The 23,306-nt window shown below is 45.5% G+C and overlaps 1 protein-coding gene across 4 annotated transcripts in view; it reads left to right on the top strand.

Moving 5' to 3' along the window:
• Positions 1–23,306, top strand: part of ARHGAP4 (Rho GTPase activating protein 4) — a 190,082-nt gene that overhangs the window by 144,439 nt on the left and 22,337 nt on the right. For 2 of the 4 annotated variants that reach the window (XM_069209436.1, XM_069209435.1), the window contains exons 13-18: positions 4,385–4,445; positions 6,348–6,425; positions 11,190–11,324; positions 17,164–17,269; positions 18,580–18,810; positions 22,919–22,995. In XM_069209436.1, coding sequence (XP_069065537.1) covers positions 4,385–4,445; positions 6,348–6,425; positions 11,190–11,324; positions 17,164–17,269; positions 18,580–18,810; positions 22,919–22,995 — 688 coding nt within the window. The remainder of the gene's footprint in view (positions 1–4,384; positions 4,446–6,347; positions 6,426–11,189; positions 11,325–17,163; positions 17,270–18,579; positions 18,811–22,918; positions 22,996–23,306) is intronic. The other 2 variants (XM_069209438.1, XM_069209437.1) reach the window with 1 other exon arrangement.

Below are 23,306 nucleotides of genomic sequence, written 5' to 3'. Positions count from 1 at the left end.
TCTGAAACCCTGATGCACTCGCTTGTAACATACACCACCAAGTCTGATGCCCTGATACACTCGCTTGTAACCTACACCACCAAGTCTGACGCCCTGATACACTCGCTTGTAACATACACCACCAAGTCTGACTCCCTGATACACTCGCTTGTAACATACACCACCAAGTCTGACGCCCTGATTCACTCGCTTGTAACATACACCACCAAGTCTGATGCCCTGATACACTCACTTGTAACCTACACCACCAAGTCTGACGCCCTGATACACTCGTTTGTAACATACACCACCAAGTCTGACTCCCTGATACACTCACTTGTAACCTACACCACCAAGTCTGACGCCCTGATACACTCTTGTAACATACACCACCAAGTCTGACGCCCTGATACACTCGCTTGTAACATACACCACCAAGTCTGATGCCCTGATAACTCGCTTGTAACATATATCACAAGTCTGACGCCTGATACACTCTCTTGTAACATACACCACCAAGTCTGACGCCCTGATACACTCACCTGTAACCTACACCACCAAGTCTGACACCCTGATACACTCACTTGTAACCTACACCACCAAGTCTGATGCCCTGATACACTCGTTTGTAACATACACCACCAAGTCTGACGCCCTGATACACTCACTTGTAACCTACACCACCAAGTCTGACGCCCTGATACACTCTTGTAACATACACCACCAAGTCTGACGCCCTGATACACTCGCTTGTAACATACACCACCAAGTCTGATGCCCTGATACACTCTCTTGTAACATACACCACCAAGTCTAATGCCCTGATACACTCGCTTGTAACATATACCACCAAGTCTGACGCCCTGATGCACTCACCTGTAACCTACACCACCAAGTCTGACGCCCTGATACACTCACCTGTAACCTACACCACCAAGTCTGATGCCCTGATACACTCACTTGTAACCTACACCACCAAGTCTGACACCCTGATACACTCGCTTGTAACATACATCACCAAGTCTGACGCCTGATACACTCTCTTGTAACATACACCACCAAGTCTGACGCCCTGATACACTCTCTTGTAACATACACCACCAAGTCTGATGCCCTGATACACTCGTTTGTAACATGCACCACCAAGTCTGACGCCATGGTACACTTGCTTGTAACATACACCACCAAGTCTGACACCATGGTACACTTGCTTGTAACATACACTACCAAGTCTGACGCCCTGATACACTGGCTTGTAACATATACCACCAAGTCTGACGCCCTGATGCACTCACCTGTAACCTACACCACCAAGTCTGACGCCATGATACACTCACCTGTAACCTACACCACCAAGTCTGACGCCCTGTTACACTTGCCTGTATCACACACCGCCCGGTCTGACACGTTCTTGCAGACTTTCAGACCTTGCACTTGGTTGATGTTGTTTGAGAACATCCGCTCATTCCCAGAGGTTGTAGCTGAGTGTAAGTCTCTCTGCTGCTTTTCCTAAAGCTGACACTTTGTCTTCTGGATCACACATATTCCTTTTCAGTCAACAGGGGAAGAAGCATCAGATAGCTTATTGCATGGGGTAATGGATAGAGTCAAGGGGCATCTTCTAGAATTAATGTTTAGTGTAATAGATCGGGTGACGGAGTATCTTGGACTTAGCTGTTAAAATATGGGTGTCACTGTTAATGGCTGTGGGTCACAGGTAGGTAACTGCATGGGTTCAGTAGTGGGATTAGTATTGAAGCGTGACTGGGGTTAAAGGTTAAGAAAGAATAAAGCAAAGATCAGTACCTGTAAAAATATCAGTAAACAAACAGGAAAAATGTGAAACTTTTATCTTTGAGAGTAGCTGTCAGATATTAAATTTAAAGCTTTAAATGTCTCACTCTTGGAGTCATAGTTTGGGTTTGTAGATATAAATTTCGAACTTTCAACCCCAGTTCCTAACATGTGGACAGCCATTAGTCTTTAGGATGCTGCAGCTCCTAGCACCATCCCTGCACTGGGTTTTTGCTGCAGGCACTAGAATGTGATGCCCAGTAGGCAGAAAAGGGCGTCTGGGTCACGGCACTAGGACGTCACATCTGACAGGGAGGTCAAGGTGTCTGGGTCATGGCACTAGGATGTGACATCTGGTGGGCATGTCAGAGTGTCTGGGTCACAGCATTAGGATGTGACGTCTGGCAGGCAGCAGGTCAAGGCCTCTGGGTGATGGCACTAGGATGTGACATCTGGCGGGCAGGTCAGGGTGTCTGGGTCATACCATTAGGATGTGACATTCGGCAGACAGGTCAAGGCATTTGGATCACAGCACTAGGACCTCCAACAAGCAGGTCAAGGTGTCTGGGTCACGGTACTTGGGTGTCACATCCGACAGGGAGGTCAAGTTGTCTGGTTCATGGCACTAGGATGTGACCTCTGGTGTGCAGGTCAGAGTGTCTGGGTCACAGCATTAGGATGTGACGCCCGGCAGGCAGGTCAGGGCCTCTGGGTCACGGCACTAGGATGTGATGTCTGGCAGGCAGGTCAAGGTGTCTGGGTCACAGCCCTAGGATGTGAAGTCCGGCAGGCAGGTCATGGTGTCAGTCACAGCACTAGAATATGATGTCTGGCAGGCAGGTCAAGATATCTGGGTCATGGCACTAGGATGTGACATTCGGCAGACAGGTCAAGGCATTTGGGTCACAGCACTAGGACCTCCAACAGGCAGGTCAAGGTGTCTGGGTCATGGCACTAGGATGTGAAGTCCGACAGGCAGGTCAAGGTGTCTGGGTCATGGCACTGGGATGTGAAGTCCGACAGGCAGGTCAAGGTGTCTGGGTCACGACATTGGGATGTGAAGTCCGACAGGCAGGTCAAGGTGTCTGGGTCATGGCACTAGGATGTGAAGTCCGACAGGCAGGTCAAGGTGTCTGGGTCATGGCACTAGGATGTGAAGTCCGACAGGCAGGTCAAGGTGTCTGGGTCACGACATTGGGATGTGAAGTCCGACAGGCAGGTCAAGGTGTCTGGGTCATGGCACTAGGATGTGAAGTCCGACAGGCAGGTCAAGGTGTCTGGGTCATGGCACTAGGATGTGAAGTCCGACAGGCAGGTCAAGGTGTCTGGGTCACGACATTGGGATGTGACATCTGGCAGGCAGGTCATGGTGTCTGGGTCACAGCATTAGGGTTTGACATCCCTCAGGCAGGTGAAGGCCTTTGGGCCACGGCGCTAGAATTTGAAGTCTGGCAGGCAGGTCAGAGTGTCTAGGTCACAGAATTAGGATGTGACGTCTGGCAGGCAGGTCACGGCCTCGGGGTCACAGCAGTAGGATGTGATGTCTGGAAGGTCAAGGTGTCTGGGTCACAGCCCTAGGATGTGAAGTCTGGCAGGCAGGTCAGGGCATCTGGGTCCCGGCACTAGGATGTGACGTCCGGCAGGCAGGTCAGGGCATCTGGGGCATGGCACTAGGATGTGACGTCAGGCAGGTCAGGGCATCTAGGTCATGTCATTAGGAAGTGACGTCTGGCAGGCAGGTCAAGCCATCTGAGTCACGGGATAGTAGGGAGGTAGGTAAGGGCGTCTGGGTCACAGCACTAGGATGGGACAGGCAGGCGGGTCAGGGTTTCTAGGTTACATCATTAAGATGTGACGTCCGGCAGGCAGGTCAGGGCCACGGCACTAGGATGTGACAGGCAGAGGCAGGTCAGGGCATCTGGGTCACCGCAGTAGTATGTGACAGGCAGGCAGGGCAGGGCGTCTGGGTCACTGCAGTAGGATGTGACAGGCAGGCAGGTCAGGGCGTCTGGGTCACGGCATTTTCTTTTTTTTTTTAACATTTCTGAAGCCCTTGGGGAGCAGGATTCAGTATATGTCCCATGTGGGAAAATGAATGTTGCTGTATAAGCACCATCTTCACACTGGGTGTGGAGTGTGTCGGAGGCGGGTCTGAGATACTGAGCGGCCCTCAGAGAGCAGCCGCGGTGGGGCAGGGTAGAGCACCTGGGAGACGCTGCCTCTGTGCCTCCCGCACTGCTCTCGGTTCCTTAAGAGTACTCGCTCTTCCTTCAGGAGCTTTCCCCTGGCACCTTCCCCCAGTCCTGAATCCATTACTTACAGTATTGTAGTCCTTTCTGCAAGGTAATAGAAATCATGGGATAGCATGACCCAGAACCCAGTGTTGGGTCAGGTGGTCACTCTCAGAAAGCAGCCAAGTGAGAGTCAGACACCTTCCCCTTAGCTCTTAGGAGAAAAGCAATATTCTCAAATTGCATGGAAAGCTAGTAACACTCCCACTCCCCGCGAGCCCCCCCCAACTTAAGTGTTGCAGGTTTTGAGAATAAAGCAACCTAGATACAGTGGCTGCGTCTTCATGTGTCTGACTCTGTGGTCTTCACGCTTCTTTCAGGATACCGGACAAACGGTGCCCTTGGTGGTGGAGAGCTGCATTCGCTTCATTAACCTGCACGGTAAGGGTTTGGTTCCTCCTCTGGGGTTTGGGGCCTCCTATTTTGTTGAGTGTGTTAAGGGTGAAAACAGAAGTGAAAACTTAATTGTTTAGGGGTTGTGTAGGGTAAGGACCTCTCCAGTATCCCAGTGGAGAGAATAAAATTAAGTTGCATGTGCAAATGCACCTCTCTACCAATTTTATAGTCATGTGTTTTTTCACTTTGTTGAACATCTGTGAGAGTTAATTTTGCAAAGATTTTTTTTTTTTTTACTATCCCTGGGGATCTATGAGAGTTCCCAGCAAGTCAAAAATGTTCTAAACCTATGAAGGTAGAGTTGTTGGCATTCAGAAAATTTATTTCTGTGGATGCTACTGAGCCTTACAACAATAAAGCGTGAAGTTGTCATCAGCAACATAGTCTCTGCTGCTCAGGTCCAGCACAGTGTTTGTGAAACCTACATTATCAGCAGTTTTTTGGTGGTAGCTTTTGTGAAGCATGCACTGTCTTCAGCGATGTCATGTTCAGTGCGACAAAGCAGAATGTAGGGGTTCACCTAGAGGAAGCGATGCCATTCGGCTGCATTGATCTGGGGGAGGTTATGTAGACCGCTCCAAAACAGGATGTGGTCCAGTGGTGGAAAATGTATCTGCCCAGCGTTGTCTGGCGGTGAAGCATTTCTCCAGTGTAGACCATCGTTTCTCATACAGCAAAGATGCCTCTTCAAACTCCTCACACGCGCATACACCTGACCCACCTACATCAACAACTGCCTCTTATTTCACCGACCTCCAGAGAGCTCCGCTCAGCCACTCTCTCTTTGGCTCACAGCCCACGCATCCGCCACGCCTGCTTCGGAGGACGCTCCTTCTCCCACCTCACTGCCACGTCCTGGAACGACCTCCCTGTCCACCTCTGCGCGGCCCCTTCCTGGAAGGGCTTCAGAAAACAACTCAAGACCTGGCTCTTCGACCTCCACTTCCGCCAGCCAGGCGAATCACCAAAACAGTGCCTGCAGACCCCCCGGGGTGATAAGCTCGCGCTCCACAAGAGCCCCCGATTGATTGATTATAATTCATAGTCCGGTCGGAAGATCTTGCCCTGGCAGCAAAGTGAATTTGAAAAGCATGAGAATCAATCAGATACTTGTCCTCTCACAGTTAACAAACGTGTTCTTCCCCATCAAGGGGTTGCTCTTCAGGCGGAAAAGTTGCTTCTCTTCGTTGTGTACCATTTGCTTCATCCTGTTTCTTCGACAGAAGACTTACTAACACGCTACCGGGACACTTGTTAGAAGGGATACCTCTGAAAGCCTTTTTATTTAGTCAGTTGCACCTACTGTAGTTGAAAGGCTATTAAAGTTATTCGGGCAAGCGCCACAGGAGCTGTTTGCTGATGTCAGATTTGCAAGAAAAAAAAGCCAGTGACTTTTGGAAAGCCATGCATGAGAAATATTGTTTCAGGGAAGGTGTCTGTCCATGTTTGGAATCCACCCACCACTATGGAAATAAAATGCTGTAGAAAACGAAATCTGTACATTGTTTAGAAAATATAGATGCAAGTGTTCTTTTCCTTTGTCTCTCCGGTGAATACGTTTGGATATTGTCTACAGATAAGACTTTTAGTCCATGCAGGAGTCTTGCTAGAAGTGTTAAGTTGTGACACCGAGTGGTGGCAACTAAAACGTGGCTCCATTTGTGATTAAAAGTAGAAGGACTGGTGGAGGTATAGAGTGCCCTTAAATACAAATTTCCCAAACCCTGAGCCCCCATGTGCATACAGTGGGTCTCTTGCAAACAGGTTCTTCTGCTTCTGCCATTGAATATGAACACTGTGTCAGCTGGTATCTTTCGAGAGCATCTTGGTTGTGGTCTTGGGATTAGTCAGCTTGAAAGTGTCTCATTTGTCTCTTCTTCCCACCAGGTCTCCAGCACGAAGGCATCTTTCGAGTCAATGGATCGCAGGCGCAGGTCAGCGAGATCCGCAACGCATTTGAAAGAGGTCAGCTCCGCCATTTACCAAGACAGGGTGTGGGGCAGGTCGAGCTCATTTGAGCAGAGAAGTCCTGGTGGGTGGGACTGCTGGGATATAGAGCTCACTTGAACACTGGTCTCTTACCTTGCTTTAATGAATTTACCTGCATTGTGACATGCTCTGTTTCACCATGTATCCCTCCTGTCCGACAAACTCCAGCGCCAGCCTAATTGTTTCCATAGTCTGTCGTTCTTTTACCAGTGCTGTATGTGACACTCCTTTTGTCTACAGTGTTTAATGTGACGGTCTCCTTAGAATCCATTGTTTCCATACCAGTGCGACACAACAGACTCCATTGTTTCTCTACAGCGTTTGTGTGATAACCCCTGTGGGTTCTTTACTAGTGTCCTGTGTGATGCACTCTGTAGCTTAAATAATGTACTGAGTCCATACAACAGACTGTCACACCATGCACAGGTAGAATCAACAACAAACTCCATAGCCTGTTATTTCCCTACTAGTGCATGGTGTGATAGGCTTCCTACCAGCATGTTAAGAATAAAACACAACCTGTTGGGAGCCCTCCGGTCCAACACGCGTTTAATGCAAAACTAGCAAGCAGCCCAGTGAATGAATAAAAATATCTGCAACTTCAACTGATAGAAATTCTCACTAGCAAATGGTCAGTTGTATCCTAATGCTAAAATACATCAAATCTAGTACAGCTTCTATTTATCAATATAAATCTATGCAACTGAGTCATGTGGCAGAGACTTGTTACCTTAAGCAAACGCTCATCTATTGAGCTGGTGGCTGGATGTGCTCTTGAGGGAAGCACAAGACGTCCTAGAGAAGATACAATTCATGAATGTAATACTGGGTTCATTATTCTCCTAAGTTCCTGCCAAGTCTGAGAACAAGGTTATGCTTTGCAGAGAAATGCATATGACCTACTCTGAATAAAATGGCTTCTGAGCCTGCTTGGCAAGCAGCATTGAGGCTAAAAGACGCTTCAGATCAATAAGAAACAACATCCATGTTTAATTATAAAATATATTGGTGCGCTAAATGATGTATGAAAAACAGTAACTCTGAAGTACATAATATGAAATTATCTTTTCGCAAGTGCATAGTGTGATAAATCCATAGACTGTTTCCCTACCAGCTGATGGTGTGATAAATCCATAGTGTGTTTCCCTACCACCGGATGGTGTGATAGATCCATAGCCTGTTTCCCTACCACCGGATGGTGTGATAAATCCATAGCCTGTTTCCCTACCACCGATGGTGTGATAAATTCATATCCTGTTTCCCTACCACCGGATGGTGTGCTAAATCAATAGCCTGTTTCCCTACCAGCGAATGGTGTGATAAATTCATATCCTGTTTCCCTACCACCGGATGGTGTGCTAAATCAATAGCCTGTTTCCCTACCAGCGAATGGTGTGATAGACTCCATAGTGTGTTGTTTCCCTACCAACATCCTGTCTGACTTGTTTTGTCCCTTGTGAAGGCATCAATTGTTTCCTAACAGGTACCCCATGTGACGGATCCCATATACTTTTTTGTTGCCACATATATATCTTGGTTGACAGACTTGATTGTTTCTTTACTTGTATCTCAAGAGATGGACTCCATTGTTTCCCTGCTTGAACCTCAATAGATGAACTCCATTGCTTCCCTGCTTGAATCTCAATAGATGGACTCCATTGTTTCCCCGCTTGAATCTCAAGAGATGGACTCCATTGTTTCCCCGCTTGAATCTCAAGAGATGGACTCCATTGTTTCCCTGCTTGAATCTCAATACATGGACTCCATTGTTTCCCTGCTTGAATCTCAATAGATGGACTCCATTGTTTCCCTGCTTGAATCTCGATAGATGGACTCCATTGTTTCCCTGCTTGAATCTTGATAGATAGACTGAGAACAAGGTTATGCTTTGCAGAGAAATGCATATGACCTACCCTGAATAAAATGGCTTCTGAGCCTGCTTGGCAAGCATCATTGAGGCTAAAAGGCGCTTCAGATCAATAAGAAACAACCTCCATGTTTAATTATAAAATATATTGGTTCACTAAATGATGTATGAAAAACAGTAACTCTGAAGTACATAATATGAAATTATCCTTTCACAAGTGCATAGTGTGATAAATCCATAGTCTGTTTTCCTACCAGCAGATGGTGTGATAAATCCATAGTGTGTTTCCCTACCACCGGATGGTGTGATAAATCCATAGCCTGTTTCCCTACCATCGGATGGTGTGATAAATCCATAGCCTGTTTCCCTACCACCGATGGTGTGATAAATTCATATCCTGTTTCCCTACCACTGGATGGTGTGATAAATCATTAGCTTGTTTCCCTACCAGCGGATGGTGTGATAGACTCCATAGTGTGTTGTTTCCCTACCAACATCCTGTCTGACTTGTTTTGTCCCTCGTGAAGGCATCAATTGTTTCCTAACAGGTACCCCATGTGACGGATCCCATATACTCTTTTGTTGCTGCATATACAGGGAGTGCAGAATTATTAGGCAAATCAGTATTTTGACCACATCATCCTCTATATGCATGTTGTCTTACTCCAAGCTGTATAGGCTCGAAAGCCTACTACCAATTAAGCATATTAGGTGATGTGCATCTCTGTAATGAGAAGGGGTGTGGTCTAATGACATCAACACCCTATATCAGGTGTGCATAATTATTAGGCAACTTCCTTTCCTTTGGCAAAATGGGTCAAAAGAAGGACTTGACAGGCTCAGAAAAGTCAAAAATAGTGAGATATCTTGCAGAGGGATGCAGCACTCTTAAAATTGCAAAGCTTCTGAAGCGTGATCATCGAACAATCAAGCGTTGCATTCAAAATAGTCAACAGGGTCGCAAGAAGCGTGTGGAAAAACCAAGGCGCAAAATAACTGCCCATGAACTGAGAAAAGTCAAGCGTGCAGCTGCCACGATGCCACTTGCCACCAGTTTGGCCATATTTCAGAGCTGCAACATCACTGGAGTGCCCAAAAGCACAAGGTGTGCAATACTCAGAGACATGGCCAAGGTAAGAAAGGCTGAAAGACGACCACCACTGAACAAGACACACAAGCTGAAACGTCAAGACTGGGCCAAGAAATATCTCAAGACTGATTTTTCTAAGGTTTTATGGACTGATGAAATGAGAGTGAGTCTTGATGGGCCAGATGGATGGGCCCGTGGCTGGATTGGTAAAGGGCAGAGAGCTCCAGTCCGACTCAGACGCCAGCAAGGTGGAGGTGGAGTACTGGTTTGGGCTGGTATCATCAAAGATGAGCTTGTGGGGCCTTTTCGGGTTGAGGATGGAGTCAAGCTCAACTCCCAGTCCTACTGCCAGTTCCTGGTAGACACCTTCTTCAAGCAGTGGTACAGGAAGAAGTCTGCATCCTTCAAGAAAAACATGATTTTCATGCAGAACAATGCTCCATCACACGCGTCCAAGTACTCCACAGCGTGGCTGGCAAGAAAGGGTATAAAAGAAGGAAATCTAATGACATGGCCTCCTTGTTCACCTGATCTGAACCCCATTGAGAACCTGTGGTCCATCATCAAATGTGAGATTTACAAGGAGGGAAAACAGTACACCTCTCTGAACAGTGTCTGGGAGGCTGTGGTTGCTGCTGCACGCAATGTTGATGGTGAACAGATCAAAACACTGACAGAATCCATGGATGGCAGGCTTTTGAGTGTCCTTGCAAAGAAAGGTGGCTATATTGGTCACTGATTTGTTTTTGTTTTGTTTTTGAATGTCAGAAATGTATATTTGTGAATGTTAAGATGTTATATTGGTTTCACTGGTAATAATAAATAATTGAAATGGGTATATATTTGTTTTTTGTTAAGTTGCCTAATAATTATGCACAGTAATAGTCACCTGCACACACAGATATCCCCCTAACATAGCTAAAACTAAAAACAAACTAAAAACTACTTCCAAAAATATTCAGCTTTGATATTAATGAGTTTTTTGGGTTCATTGAGAACATGGTGGTTGTTCAATAATAAAATTAATCCTCAAAAATACAACTTGCCTAATAATTCTGCACTCCCTGTATATCTTGGTTGACAGACTTGATTGTTTCTTTACTTGTATCTCAAGAGATGGACTCCATTGTTTCCCTGCTTGAACCTCAATAGATGGACTCCATTGCTTCCCTGCTTGAATCTCAATAGATGGACTCCATTGTTTCCCTGCTTGAATCTCAATAGATGGACTCCATTGTTTCCCCGCTTGAATCTCAAGAGATGGACTCTATTGTTTCCCTGCTTGAATCTCAGTAGATGGACTCCATTGTTTCCCCGCTTGAATCTCAATAGATGGACTCTATTGTTTCCCCGCTTGAATCTCAATAGATGGACTCCATTGTTTCCCTCCTTGAATCTCAATAGATGGACTCCATTGTTTCCCTCCTTGAATCTCAATAGATGGACTCCATTGTTTCCCTCCTTGAATCTTAATAGATGGACTCCATTGTTTCCCTGCTTGGATCTCGATAGATGGACTCCATTGTTTCCATGCTTGAATCTCAATAGATGGACTCCATTGTTTCCCTGCTTGAATCTCAATAGATAGACTCCATTACATGTATCTAAATATACAGACTTTGTTTCCCTTCCTTCTCCCACCATAACCGCTTCCATCTTATTCCTTTGATGTGTCTTGGTCTTTTGAGCTCTTTATTAATTTGTGAGTATGTTTTTTTGTACATTTTATTGTTGAGTACACCCTTTGAATGTCACATATAAAAGTTCTCCCTCACTGGTGTAGGTGAGGACCCTCTCATTGACAGCTTCTCGGGGCACGATGTGGATTCGGTGGCGGGGGTCCTGAAGCTGTACTTCCGAGGTTTGGAGAAGCCGCTCTTCCCCAAGGACATGTTCGATGGCCTGCTGGCTTCTGTCCGTACGTACCTCCATTAATGTTGATTTTCTGTAAATTCACATGTTGGAAGAAAGTTCTCCAAAAACAGTTTAACTTAAAAAAAAGAAAAAAAGAAAATCAACTTTTTAATTTTTGACTCTTCTTCACCCAGAAGTGCTTTAAAGGGAACATTCAAAACCCCTGTTTTTGCCCTATCACGAGGAATGAGGATGGGTTACCTGCTGCCGTTATTGATGGTCTTTCTTCTACATGTCTCTGAGTTGTGATATTGAACTCTTATTTTAGCACTCAATCATATATTCCTTCTACCTTGCATATTTTCGTTAATCACTGCTGTTCATTTGTGTTTTCCTGACTGTATTTATTTTTATTGTCTCGTCTAGGTGGTTTTTGCTTTCCTTTTCCTTTTGCTTCTCTATTTTCTATTATTTTTTCTATCTGTTTTTTTTTTTTTTTTTTAACATTTGTGAGCTGATTCTTATCTAAATACCACTGCATACCAGAGCAGTCATACACCCTAGACCTAATACCATGTCAGTGGGAGCCGTTTGATGGGGGTTGGAGAGCCCTGGCACGTCATAAAACTTTGAAGCTAAGCGGGTAGAACCTTGTCTGAGCCTGGCTCTGCCCACTCCATGGACCTGTCCTTTCCCTACTGAGTCTGTTTGTACTTATTTAGTACTCAGTTGTCAACTTTCATTGAAAGAATGAGCACAGCCTCCTTTTGTTGAAGTTGGAGTATGTAATATTTGTAGTTTTAACAGAAAATCTTGTGATCTCTTCTTCTGCTTTTGGCATTAATGATTTCATGTATTGAAGGTTAGTATGGAGTCCCCAGATGAATTTACACACGCCTTCAGATGTGAAGAGGTTGGTCAGGGCGCAGTGGGGTGCAGGCACCTGGCGTGCTTTTTATGAGTGCCCAGTAAGATGGATATGTAGAATGGAGTCACCACGAATGCTCATTCTGTGGCTTGTGTGTGCACAGCCTTGCATGTCAGGGGCTTGTAAGGTAGTTAGCTCCTTGCCTTCAGGCCCTCTTGCATGTAGATCACGGCTGGCACTTGGCGCTGCAGAATAGCCGCAAACCCTGCTGGGTGACTAACACGAGAAACCTGTCAACTGCCTCTGTAATAGATATCTCTTTGGAGTACATTAATATGATATTTTTTATATAAATATATTTTATTAGTTTGTAGGCATCAGAAGCGTGGTACATTGCCATAATGTCATGGCAACTTGTCCTTTGTTAACATTGTTGAGAGGAAGAAAGTGTGTTACAGGGTAAACATATAAACAATATAAACTAGGCATTGAACCCATTTAATCCGTCAGTTGCACAGTGGACATCAATAGGCGGCCTGTGGCGAGAACAATGCAAGGGCGTTCAGGAGCCTGACAGTGCCTCCGTGACAGAGCTGTGCACTATCACGTATCTTAACTGCAGTGGTTATGTGTGTCCGCTCGCCCACCAGGAGCCCTCCCCTCCATTTCATGGTGGTCATCAGTGCACAAAGTTTAGTGGACACCCCCAGTCATGTCTGTGTCCATTTGCGGCTAAGCCAGTCTCGTCCCCTAACTGGGCGTGGCCCGGGGTTTGTGGGGGCTCCTGGCTCAAGCTGTCCTCAGTGCAATGGTCTTGCCGCACTGTCTCGTACCGTGTAATGGGGTGCTCAGTGGGGTGGGAGCTGGGGTCAGGGAGGGCGGTGGTCATTTTTGCTTGTATCTTAAGAGTGCACGCGTCCCATCCCTCTCTGGCTGCTACAGCATCCCCCCCTCTGTGCCGCAGTCAGGGGTACACATCGGACTCAGCTCAAGCCCAGGTCCGGAGCATCCTTAACCACAGTTCAATGCGTCACTGCGACCTGTCCCTTAGAAATAGTGAAAGCGAGATGAATGAACTCGTGCGTGGTCTTGACCCCCTTTTTGCGTTAGGTCGGATTCCCAGCACTCAAGATTCGGGTTACGCGCTGATGTATAATCTACAAACGCAGATGTGATTTCATTTACTTCCCCCAAGTGCGTTGTATTACAGTGCACCCCATACCATGTGGTAAAGTCCGCAGCAGGTGTCGCATCTGGGGCATTCTGAGGATGCTCCGGGAACATGCGTTGGCTCAGTGTGGGTGATGTATGTTTGGTATAAAGAGTTCAGTTGTGCACTGGATACCCTCTTGCGGGTTGCAGTGCTTGACACCGCTGCTGGTCCGACATTGGGAGTGGGATGGCCATTCCATCTGTCTTGGGTTCCTGTTTTCTTCCCCTGCGCAAAGGTTTGCTAGGAAGTGCCGAGACTAACGTGGTGGTTTGAACTCCAAGGAATCTCTCGGAAGGTCAGTCATTTGGCAAGCTGGCTGAATGTCAGGGTGGATGAGCTCCTTTAGCAACACAAAAGGATGATGGACGGAGTGCTGAACAATGCAAACACTCACTCCCAGTCACAGATCTGGGTTTAATCCATCATTCTTTGGTCACCATGCCACTCTAGTTTACACCCAGCCATATGCAAATCAGTCATGAACCCGGTTCCTCATGGGAACAGTCCAGCCCGAACTGCCAAGCCAGGTCCTCCCTGGACCGGAAACAAGCATCCTGGGACCGGTTTCAGGGTATCACCCTTCATCAGCCAGGCTAGTTTGAATTCAGTGGAACAGTGAGCACGGGACCCACGTCTGGGCATACCCTTCCCACTTAGGGCAACTTTAGCAACACAAAAGGATGATGGACGGAGTGTTGAACAATGCAAAGACTCACCCCCAGTCACAGATCTGGATTTAATCAATCGTTCTTTTGCTCACTCTGCCACCCCAGTTTGGTGAGCAAAAGAAGGATGGATTAAACCCAGATCTGTGACTGGGGGTGAGTGTTTGAAAAGTTTCAACACTCCGTCCATCACCCTATTGGGTTGCTAAGGGTGGATGAGCTCAAAAGGCGTCATGTAGCAGACAACAGATGGCGTATGCATCCAGAGGTGATTCAAGGCGTTTCATCCCGTGGTGCACATCTTTGCTACATCCTTTTACCAGTGCTTTGAGCTTGTAGTGCTGGGACTACTGCACGCAGGAGTTTCGGCCTCAAGGCCCCCGGGACATGCATTCATCTTGCAGTGGGATTGAGGGTACTCTGTGTGCCTCTGTATCGCTGCTCGTTCAGCCTCAGGTTCTGAAGAAAGTCAGAAGGAACTGAGCTCAGCTCCTCCTGAATTATCTGGATTGGCCAGGAGAGTGTGGTACCGACCTGCTAAGCCTAAACATCCCCCTTCTTTCTCTGTACCTCTTTGGGGAGCTGTCTGTCTCAGAAGTCGGACTGAGTTCTACACCTGAACGTCCACAGCCCACACCTGCATGCTTGGAGCTTAAGCAGAGCCAACTGAGTGGCTTTGACTTGCCTGCAAAACTGGTAGAACTTATCCCTGGGTTTGGCGCCATCTACCAATTGTATTTATTTTGTTGGGTGAGGTTCATAGCCTCGTGTGAGGACCTCACCAGCCCATCCTGTCTGATGTTCCGATGTTTTGTCACTGGTCCAGAAACGTTTTGTAGTGGGCACCCTTATAATTTCTTTATTCGCCCTTACTTAGCTTTTTCATGGTTGGCTGACCACCCTTCGTTTTGTAAGTCTTAGTTCATTATGCAGTTTTTGAAAGGGCCCACCTGTTTCCTTTGGCACCCTTTATCATGCCACAGTGGGACCTCCACTCGCCTTTTGACGTGCATGCCATTTCACCTTATCCACAGCCTTTCCATGAGATTGCTGACAATTATGACTGTTTCCCTTTTTGCAATTACTTGTGTAAGCTGCAATCAGTGAGCTACAAGCAATACCAGTTCAGTTGCCGTAAACCACCTTCTTTCCTGACAAAAATGTTCTTTGGACAGTGACATTTTTCTTTACTGAAAGTGGTGTTGGCCTTCCACGTGGCACAGTCCCTCATGCTTCCCACTTTTTTCCTATTCACAACATCCCTCTAAGGAAGGAGAGAGACTTCCGCGTTTAGATCCAAACTGGGCCCTTAGTTTTTCCACAGATTTGACAGAGGAGTACCGTGCGGATGGCCAGCTTTTTGTTAGATATGCCAGTGCAAAGAAAGGAAAGGCTGTTCGGAAACAACAGTGTCCAGATGGAACATCATGTCCATAAAGATGTGTCATTTCCTGGACAAGAAGGGTCTTCCTCAGGGCCTTGGGGCTCATTCCAATAGAGCCAAGGCTGCAAACCTGGCGTTGATGAGGTCTTCCGGTGTTGGACATCTACCGAGCTGCTTCGTGGGTGTCAACCCACGCTTTCACCAGACCTCACTGCTTTGACTTTCAAGTGTGCAGGGAGGGTCGTTTTGGCAATTTGATCCTGCAGGATACCCTGCTGTAAGTCCATTCCTCAGACCCTCTACCTTTTGTGAGGTACTTAGTTTAGTAACTTTTGAAAAGGCAAGGGGTCTGTATTTAGAAAGAAGAAGTTACTTACCTTCATTATTGCTTTTTCTTAGGGGCACTCTATCTGCAGGTTCCTTACTGTCCCCCTTCCTCCGCATTCTGAGGAGTGGACTTTTATGGTTCTAACGAGGTCCAAGTTAGGTTTAGCACATCACATCAGTTGACCCAAGTCTGAGGGCTCATTAGAGTTTCAAAACAAAACTGGCATCAGCAGGTAGAGGTGTCACCTATATAAGGTGCTGTGCCCCCACTTTGGGGGCGGGGAGGTCTGAAGAAGCCACGGTGTCTGATGGTACCACCTCCTGCACATGGGAGCAAAGGCCACATGTGTTCCGCATCCAGACGTGTGTCTGGGGATAGTCGAAAAGTGAGGAATCTGTGGTTATGTAGACTCTCCTGCAGAAAGAACATTACCAAAGGTTAGAAACTTGCTTATTTGGGGAAGATAGATGATACTTTCTTTAACAGACGAGGAAGGCCTGATTTTGGTCTTGCAGCTTCTGGAATTTGACGTTGATTTGGCTCCTCCTGGCTTGTTTGCTTTAACGGCTATCGCTGTTGTGTATGTGCTATTTGTATAGTGCAAAACTCGCTGGAGGGCAGCTGAATGCTTTACAGGGTCAGTTGCGAAATGTTTTTCATCTCCTGTGATTCACAAGTATTTTGTTGTATCGTCTGCCTACGATTGAAAGGGGAGGTTGTGGGGTCTTAGTTGGTCCTTCAGGATTTTGCATAATTGTTGTTCGAATCAATGGGGCACTCCCCAGGTAACCAGCCTGGAAGCAGATGTCAGCCCTGTGAGTTGGACCCCTTCTGACCTGTGTAGTAATAAGGAATATGTATGTCATTGATTGGAGGTCGTGTTGTAGATCTGGTGGCCAACCATGTTGATGGTGGCCGAGAGGACTCGTGATTGGAGGTCGTGTTGTAGATCTGGTGGCCAACCATGTTGATGGTGGCCGAGAGGACTCGAAGGACTAGAATGCTCAGTGAGCCCTGGTTGCCATGCTTAGGAATCATTCCTTGTGCAGACCGCGACTGTTTCTGTCTCATCCACTTAGATTCTTGGTGGTTTTGGATTCTGGTGGTGACTGTCTAGGATCTTGAAGATCTGTGGTAGGTCCGCACGAGGGCAGTAAGTCTATAGGTCTGTTGGATTTGAGAGGAGGTAATCAAAGGGCTTTTCAGGACTGTGGGGACCTTCTCATTTTGTAAACAAAAGCAACCAGAGTGGCTACATTTGTCTTATTTTTAATGCAATGGTATTGAGATCCTGTATCTCCCTGGGCCTCTGCTAGATTCATGGCCCTGGATGGTACCTCACTGGCCTATATAAAATGTTTGTGGTCAGTAGCAAGTGTTAGGAACTTTACCTGCGGCTTAAGAACATTCTGTAATAACTTAATGCAATCATTTCTTTTTTGCAGAGATTGAAAATACAACCGAGATGGTAAGCCATCTTAGGAAGTCAGTAGAGGGACTCTCAAAGCCTGTCCTGGTGGTCCTGAGGTACCTGTTTTCCTTCCTGAATCAGTAAGTACCTTTTAAGGAGCTGTGGCGCCGGGGATCTCCACTGACCCTAGATCACGCGTCTTCCTATCTCCACTTCCCTATCTATTCTCCTTCCCATAAGACTTCATCCCCCATCACTTTATGCCACAGTGTATGGTCCTTTCACACCAATGGATTCTTGCATATCCAGTAATATTTAATATTTGATTGATCTATTCATGCCTACTCCTCTAAGCCGCCTTCCCTCCATCATTCTCCTCCTCCTCACTCACATCTCTCCATGCATTAGTTGCATTCTGAATGCTGTACTATCCGTGTTCACCCAGTGTCATCTCTCCTTGGCCACTAATATATTTACCCATCATACACCCCTTCTCTTTCTCCAACCTATCCATCCCTCCCTGCAATAACTACAGCCAGGCGCCCATTCTGGTGTGGGAAATTGTGCGGGAAGACCCCTCTAGGTCATACACTTTAGCAGTGTGGGGGCCGCTCCAGGTTACCTTGCCATTGAATTTTCCTTTGTAGACGTGGCGAAGCCTCAATTACTTGTTCATTATTAAAACGCTCTACAGAGCCTTGAAATCAACGATCCCTCACTGGAAAGCGTGGTCCTGGTGAGTGAAGGAATTCCCACAGGGTTCTGGTACAGCTATGTTTGTCTCCTACTTAGTGGTTGGGCTTCGCTTTTAGGCTCTCAGGGCACGAACCTGATTCAGTTTTCACTGATCTGGATGATGTTTGACATATTTCTGAAGGTTTTCATAGCTTCTTCAGTGTCTTGCTGGTTTTACTCCTGTAGGTATTTTTTTCCCCATAATTTTTTTTTACCTGGAGAAAAATGTTACTCTTACTTTGAATGTCCTAAATGGTGAGATCAGTCAGTCTCTCAGGTGGCATGCTCTCTGTGAGGGTGAAGTAGCTATTTAAGGTGGATACACCATATAATCATTTTTTTTCTGGCACAGTATAATGTAACGCTAAACTTAATACATTTTACGGTAACATTTATACAACTTTTCTCGATGCAAGGGAATGGAAGCGGGCACACGTGACAGGAGTGAAACCTACAAATAACCACTTGCCAGGATCTTTTTGCGCAAAGGAATGCGAGAAGACCTTGAAAGAGAGGTGCAGCTAACACTACCAGGAGCTCAGGGTTCTGTTTTCTAAAATCCTCGCTTCATGGTCCCATGGGGAAGGGAAAATGTGCGGCACCTCATGTACCATGTTAAATACTTTCCTTTTCTGTTGTGGTTTGTTGAATCTTCAGGTTTGAGTTCTTCATCATCTTATCAAACCCTTGTGGACACTCTTTCTTTTGCCCTCAGTTTGTCCCAGTACAGCGACGAAAACATGATGGACCCGCACAACCTAGCGGTGTGCTTCGGGCCGACGCTCATCTCCATCCCAGACGACCAGGATCCTGTTTCCGTGCAGGCGCACGTGAACGAAGTCGTGAAGACCATCATCGTGCACCAGGAGAAGATCTTTCCGAATGAGAAGGAGCTGGCCGGCCCGCTCTATGAGAAATGCATGACCCTTGTGGAAGACGACTATTGGTGAGAGACCCTTCGCTTTCACTCACCCTCTCAATCTGGTCTCGGTTTGTAAGACATCACCTCCTGAGGAACCAGTGTTTGTCTGCCAAGACCGCAGTGTGCCATTTTTTATGAAGTTTACAATTACTAGTGGGAAGGGCATAGCGTAGTCTGTTTTTCGACATGTGCAATGTTTTGCTACTGCTACATTTGACCAAAGCAGAGTGGAAGAAAAGGAGATTTCTCGCAATTAACTTTTGAAGGAATGATGGCGTTAATCGCACTGTAGAATTGAGGATATGACCTACAGATTCGGGTTATGGATGATGTGACCAATGCACCTAAATGATACATTTAAGTAACGTTTCAAATTGTATTGTGGCAATGCAATTTTAATTAAAATATTCATTCCTTGTTTTGGATTTAAATATGAACCGTAGTGTCCAGGTGCCTTTCTGAACATCATTCTGCTCTGCTGTCTGTCATGCGCTTCTCTCTGTGCTTCACTGTCATTGCTTGAAATGCTCAAATTCTGATGCTAGTTGCGGGCAAAATGTCTGCATATTTATTGCACTGTACTAAAAAATGGGTGGAAAGCTCAGCCGTTCTGAAAAGCTCTGTTTGCAGTGAGCTTTGCTCTGAATGTAGTGGTCTATGTTTGATGCTCTTGTGATATTCAGCAGAACTAGGCATAGCATGAAGGGCGCGAGAAGATGTCCTTGGCTCCATCTGCCTTCCATACCAGCTGTTTGTCCACTCATTGTGTGGCAGAACCACTAGGTCACATGCACTGTTGTGTCTCTCTCCTTTCTTTGTTGCCTATTTGTTTTAAGTGTGCTGTTGCCTTTCGGTCAAATGGTAAATTTCTGAGCTTCTTCCTTACTCAAGCTTTAGTCAAAACAAAAAATCTTTTTTCTGGAAATATTGATCAGCTTCTGTTAATATTTTCGGTTCAAGCTTCATCTTGCGCTGCTTCTCCAAATATATTCTTTCCTTGTGAGTACATTTTCAAGAGGATTTTCCCATCAGAATCTTCCCTTACCACATCAACCACCCAGTCTTTTGTTTTTAATACAAAAAGTTAAGCCTTCATGTGATAAAGTCTGTTTGATTCATGTTGCTACAGAGAACACTTTTACAGAGCAAAATGTTTATAACAAAGTAGTACAGAGCGAAATTGTTAGAGAAAAGTATCTTCATACAGTCATTATTACAGTAAAAAGGTATCACAGAACAATACAATGGTGGAGAAAATACTAAAGAGAATGCACAAAAATTATTCATAAATCGACAATTGAAGAGCTCCTAAAACAATTCTGCTACCGCTAATTAGTGTACAATGAAATACCCTCTTCTAAATTTACTTTAACCCAAATCCCAATCCCTAAATCTAAGACCTGTAGTCATTCCTAACACTAAATTTTACTCTTTCCCTAGTCTGCTACCTGACTCTGTATGCTTAATCCTTATTTTAACCCTGACTTTAAAGTATAACTTCCCTTATTCTGAAGTTTCTCCTGTCACTTTGTGGTATGTTGAATGCCTTCCTAACATGAATAACTTATCATGAAATACATATTTGTAATTGTCTTTATTATTCATTATATAAAGCAAAATAGTTCTCTAGGGTGGGTACGTTTCTGAAAGGTAATGTTCGATGGCATGTGTAGCTGTAGATACGCATGCTTTGCATAAGTCCGCCACTAAGTGTTGGGTCCGGAGTGTTACAAGTTGTTTTTGTTCAAAGAATGTTTTTGAGTCACGGGATCGAGTGACTCCTCTTCTCGGTGATACTGCGAATGGGCATTGAGTCCTTTGTTAGATTGTTTTCCCGCAGGCTGGTGAGGCAAGGAGTGTGTAGAAAGTAAAGAGAAAGAGATGTTCATGCAAAGTATTTACATATGTACAATAGTTATATGATAACTTAACTACAACAATAACAGGTGTCCGGGGAGGATGGAGGGTGCATGTGAATCTACAGCACTACATGCCACGAACAGATGTTTACAGGGTAAGTAATATCATCCGTTTGATGGCATGCATGGCCGTAGATACACATGCTTTACATAGACTGTAAAGCAGTCCCTCCAAGTAAGCGGTGGCTAGGAGTTGGAGTTGCTTGAAAAATAGTTTGCCAGCATTGGCTTGTTGACATGCTAATACATCTACACAATAGTGCTTAGTAAATATGTGTGGTGTAGACCACGTAGCAGCTTTACATATATCTGCTATGGGGATATTACCTAGAAAAATCATAGAAGCACCTTTCTTTCTAGCGGAGTGTGCCTTGAGGGTAATAGGTAACTGCCTTTTGATTTAGCATAGTAACTTTGAGTACATTTGATTATCCATCTGGATATACCATTTTTTGATATTGCGTTACCCTTATGAGGTATTGAAAATGCTACAAAATTGTTTTGATTTAATAAACTCTTTCGTTCTGTCAATATAATTCATGAGAGCCCTTTTACCATTTAGTATGTGAAGAGCTTTTTCTGCTACGGAGTCAGGTTGCGGAAAGAAGACTGGTAATTCAATAGACTGGTTGATGTGGAATTGTGAGACTACTTTTGGAAGGAATCTAGGGTTTGTTTGAAGAACTACTGTATCCCTGTGTATTTGGAAGAATGGCTCTTCTTAAGTTAAAGCCTGGTGCTCACTTATACGTCTTGGGGAATTGATAGCCACCAGGAAAGCCACTTTCCATGAAAGGACCTGTAATTGCCTGAATGCATTTACTTGAAAGGTGCACCCATGAGCCTAGTAAGAACAACATTAAGATTCCAGGATGGTGCTGGAGGTAGCCTGGGTGGAATGACTTTCTTAAGGCCTTCCAGAAAGGCCTTATTAACTGGTATTCTGAATAGCCGCAAAGCTGATTAGGGAAAGGCTTAACTTGAGATTTATTCCTGGATGCTCCTCATAGCATTTCCCACATTTCCCCAGAAGCTGTGATTCCTGGGGCATTCCATAAACATATGGATATAATTAGCAGCCTTCTCTACTCCACATTTAGCTATGCCCCCTATTCCCAGCTTCAATATCCTATAGGCCATACAGTATGCTCTGTGAAGGGAAAATAGATTTCTCCTTTAACCATCGGTTTTATCAATCCTTTATTAATTAAATGCTCATTGATACTTGCAAGAATTTTCTTAAATGCATCTTCAGCAAGTATCCTTCCCACAGCTCCTCTGGTAGTGTAAACTCTCCATCAGCCATAACCATCAACAACCAATACAATATTGAGACTTCTTTATCTTAAGCATTCCTTGCATTAGGCTTTCCTCCAGTTCATTGGTTTCCCTTATCTCACTAGTCAAGCTCTGGGTACAGCTTTTTAGATGTAAATATTTAATCTTCAATATGTCACCTTCTGCTGTCGCATAGGGTTCGTTCCATCAGGGGTGGGGAGGCCCATTTCGTGTATACATTTGGAGACTCCCAGTGCTACAAGAAGGGGAGGCTTAGGGTGCTGCAAGCAATGGCTGAACTTTAGCATCAAATTTGGACGGCTACCAGTCTTGCATATTATAGTAAATTTGCACCTATTTGGGACTCACCGGGCTCGCAGAATGTGTTATGGACAAGTTGTCACTTTCCATAAAAATGGAGTGTATCCAGAGATGGGGCCAGCTCATACAGGATGGTAAGCTTTTACCAGTGTTCACATTTTTGGATCTCAAGAAATGCCATTAGGAGTTTAAAATGTGTTCTCTTTAAAAAATGAAATTAAAAAATAAATAAAATGAAAATGTTAGGATCAAATGTGGTATGTGGTAAGATTCTGAAGGGACAATTCTTGAATGGACCAAGCCTGGACTTACTGGTAAGTAACCTTTCCTGTCCTGGACCATTCAGCTTTGAGTCCTGCTGTGCTGTTTGCAGAAAATACTCTCCACGTGTCTATGGTGTCGTGCTGTGTGACTGCTGCCTGCCGCTGCTCGCATCTTCCTGGGAGTAAAAGGACGCTTCAGGAGCATTGCTGCCCATCTCCAGCCCAGGCTTCTGCGCAGACCTGTGGTAGGGCTGCACCAGGTTCTCCTTCAGTTTGTGGAGAGTCCTTTCCTGACTGGCCCTCTTTTTTTTCTCCTTGTCTCCTGTGTCCCCACCTGTCTGCTGGCTTCAGTGGCACGGTCCGTCTGGAAGCCGCCTTGGAAGAGAGTGACCAGGATGCGCACCATGAAAGGCCCGTAAGCGAGGAGGGTACGCAGGTGTATTTTGGAGAAATTGAGATCTATTAGGAGGTGAAGGAAGGGATGGTGATGGTCATTGGTGATGGAAGGGAGTGTTTGGTCATGATGACCTCCTTTAAGGGGGTATTCAGAGTCCTTTGCTGTAGGGAAGAGGATGGGTACTGGGGAAGCGTTGAAAGGGTGGGTGGACGCTTAATGGGTATAGAGATCTACACTCCATTGAGTATCAAGGTAAGGATTCTCTTTTCCCTAGAGAAGTGCCCTCTAGAATTAGCCAAGATATTGAATGAAGATGTGAGCTAAACCACCACTTCCACAATG

Source organism: Pleurodeles waltl, chromosome 10, assembly GCF_031143425.1.
Source record: "Pleurodeles waltl isolate 20211129_DDA chromosome 10, aPleWal1.hap1.20221129, whole genome shotgun sequence".
NCBI lineage: Eukaryota > Metazoa > Chordata > Amphibia > Caudata > Salamandridae > Pleurodeles > Pleurodeles waltl.
This window is presented reverse-complemented; position numbering and strand designations above follow the sequence as displayed.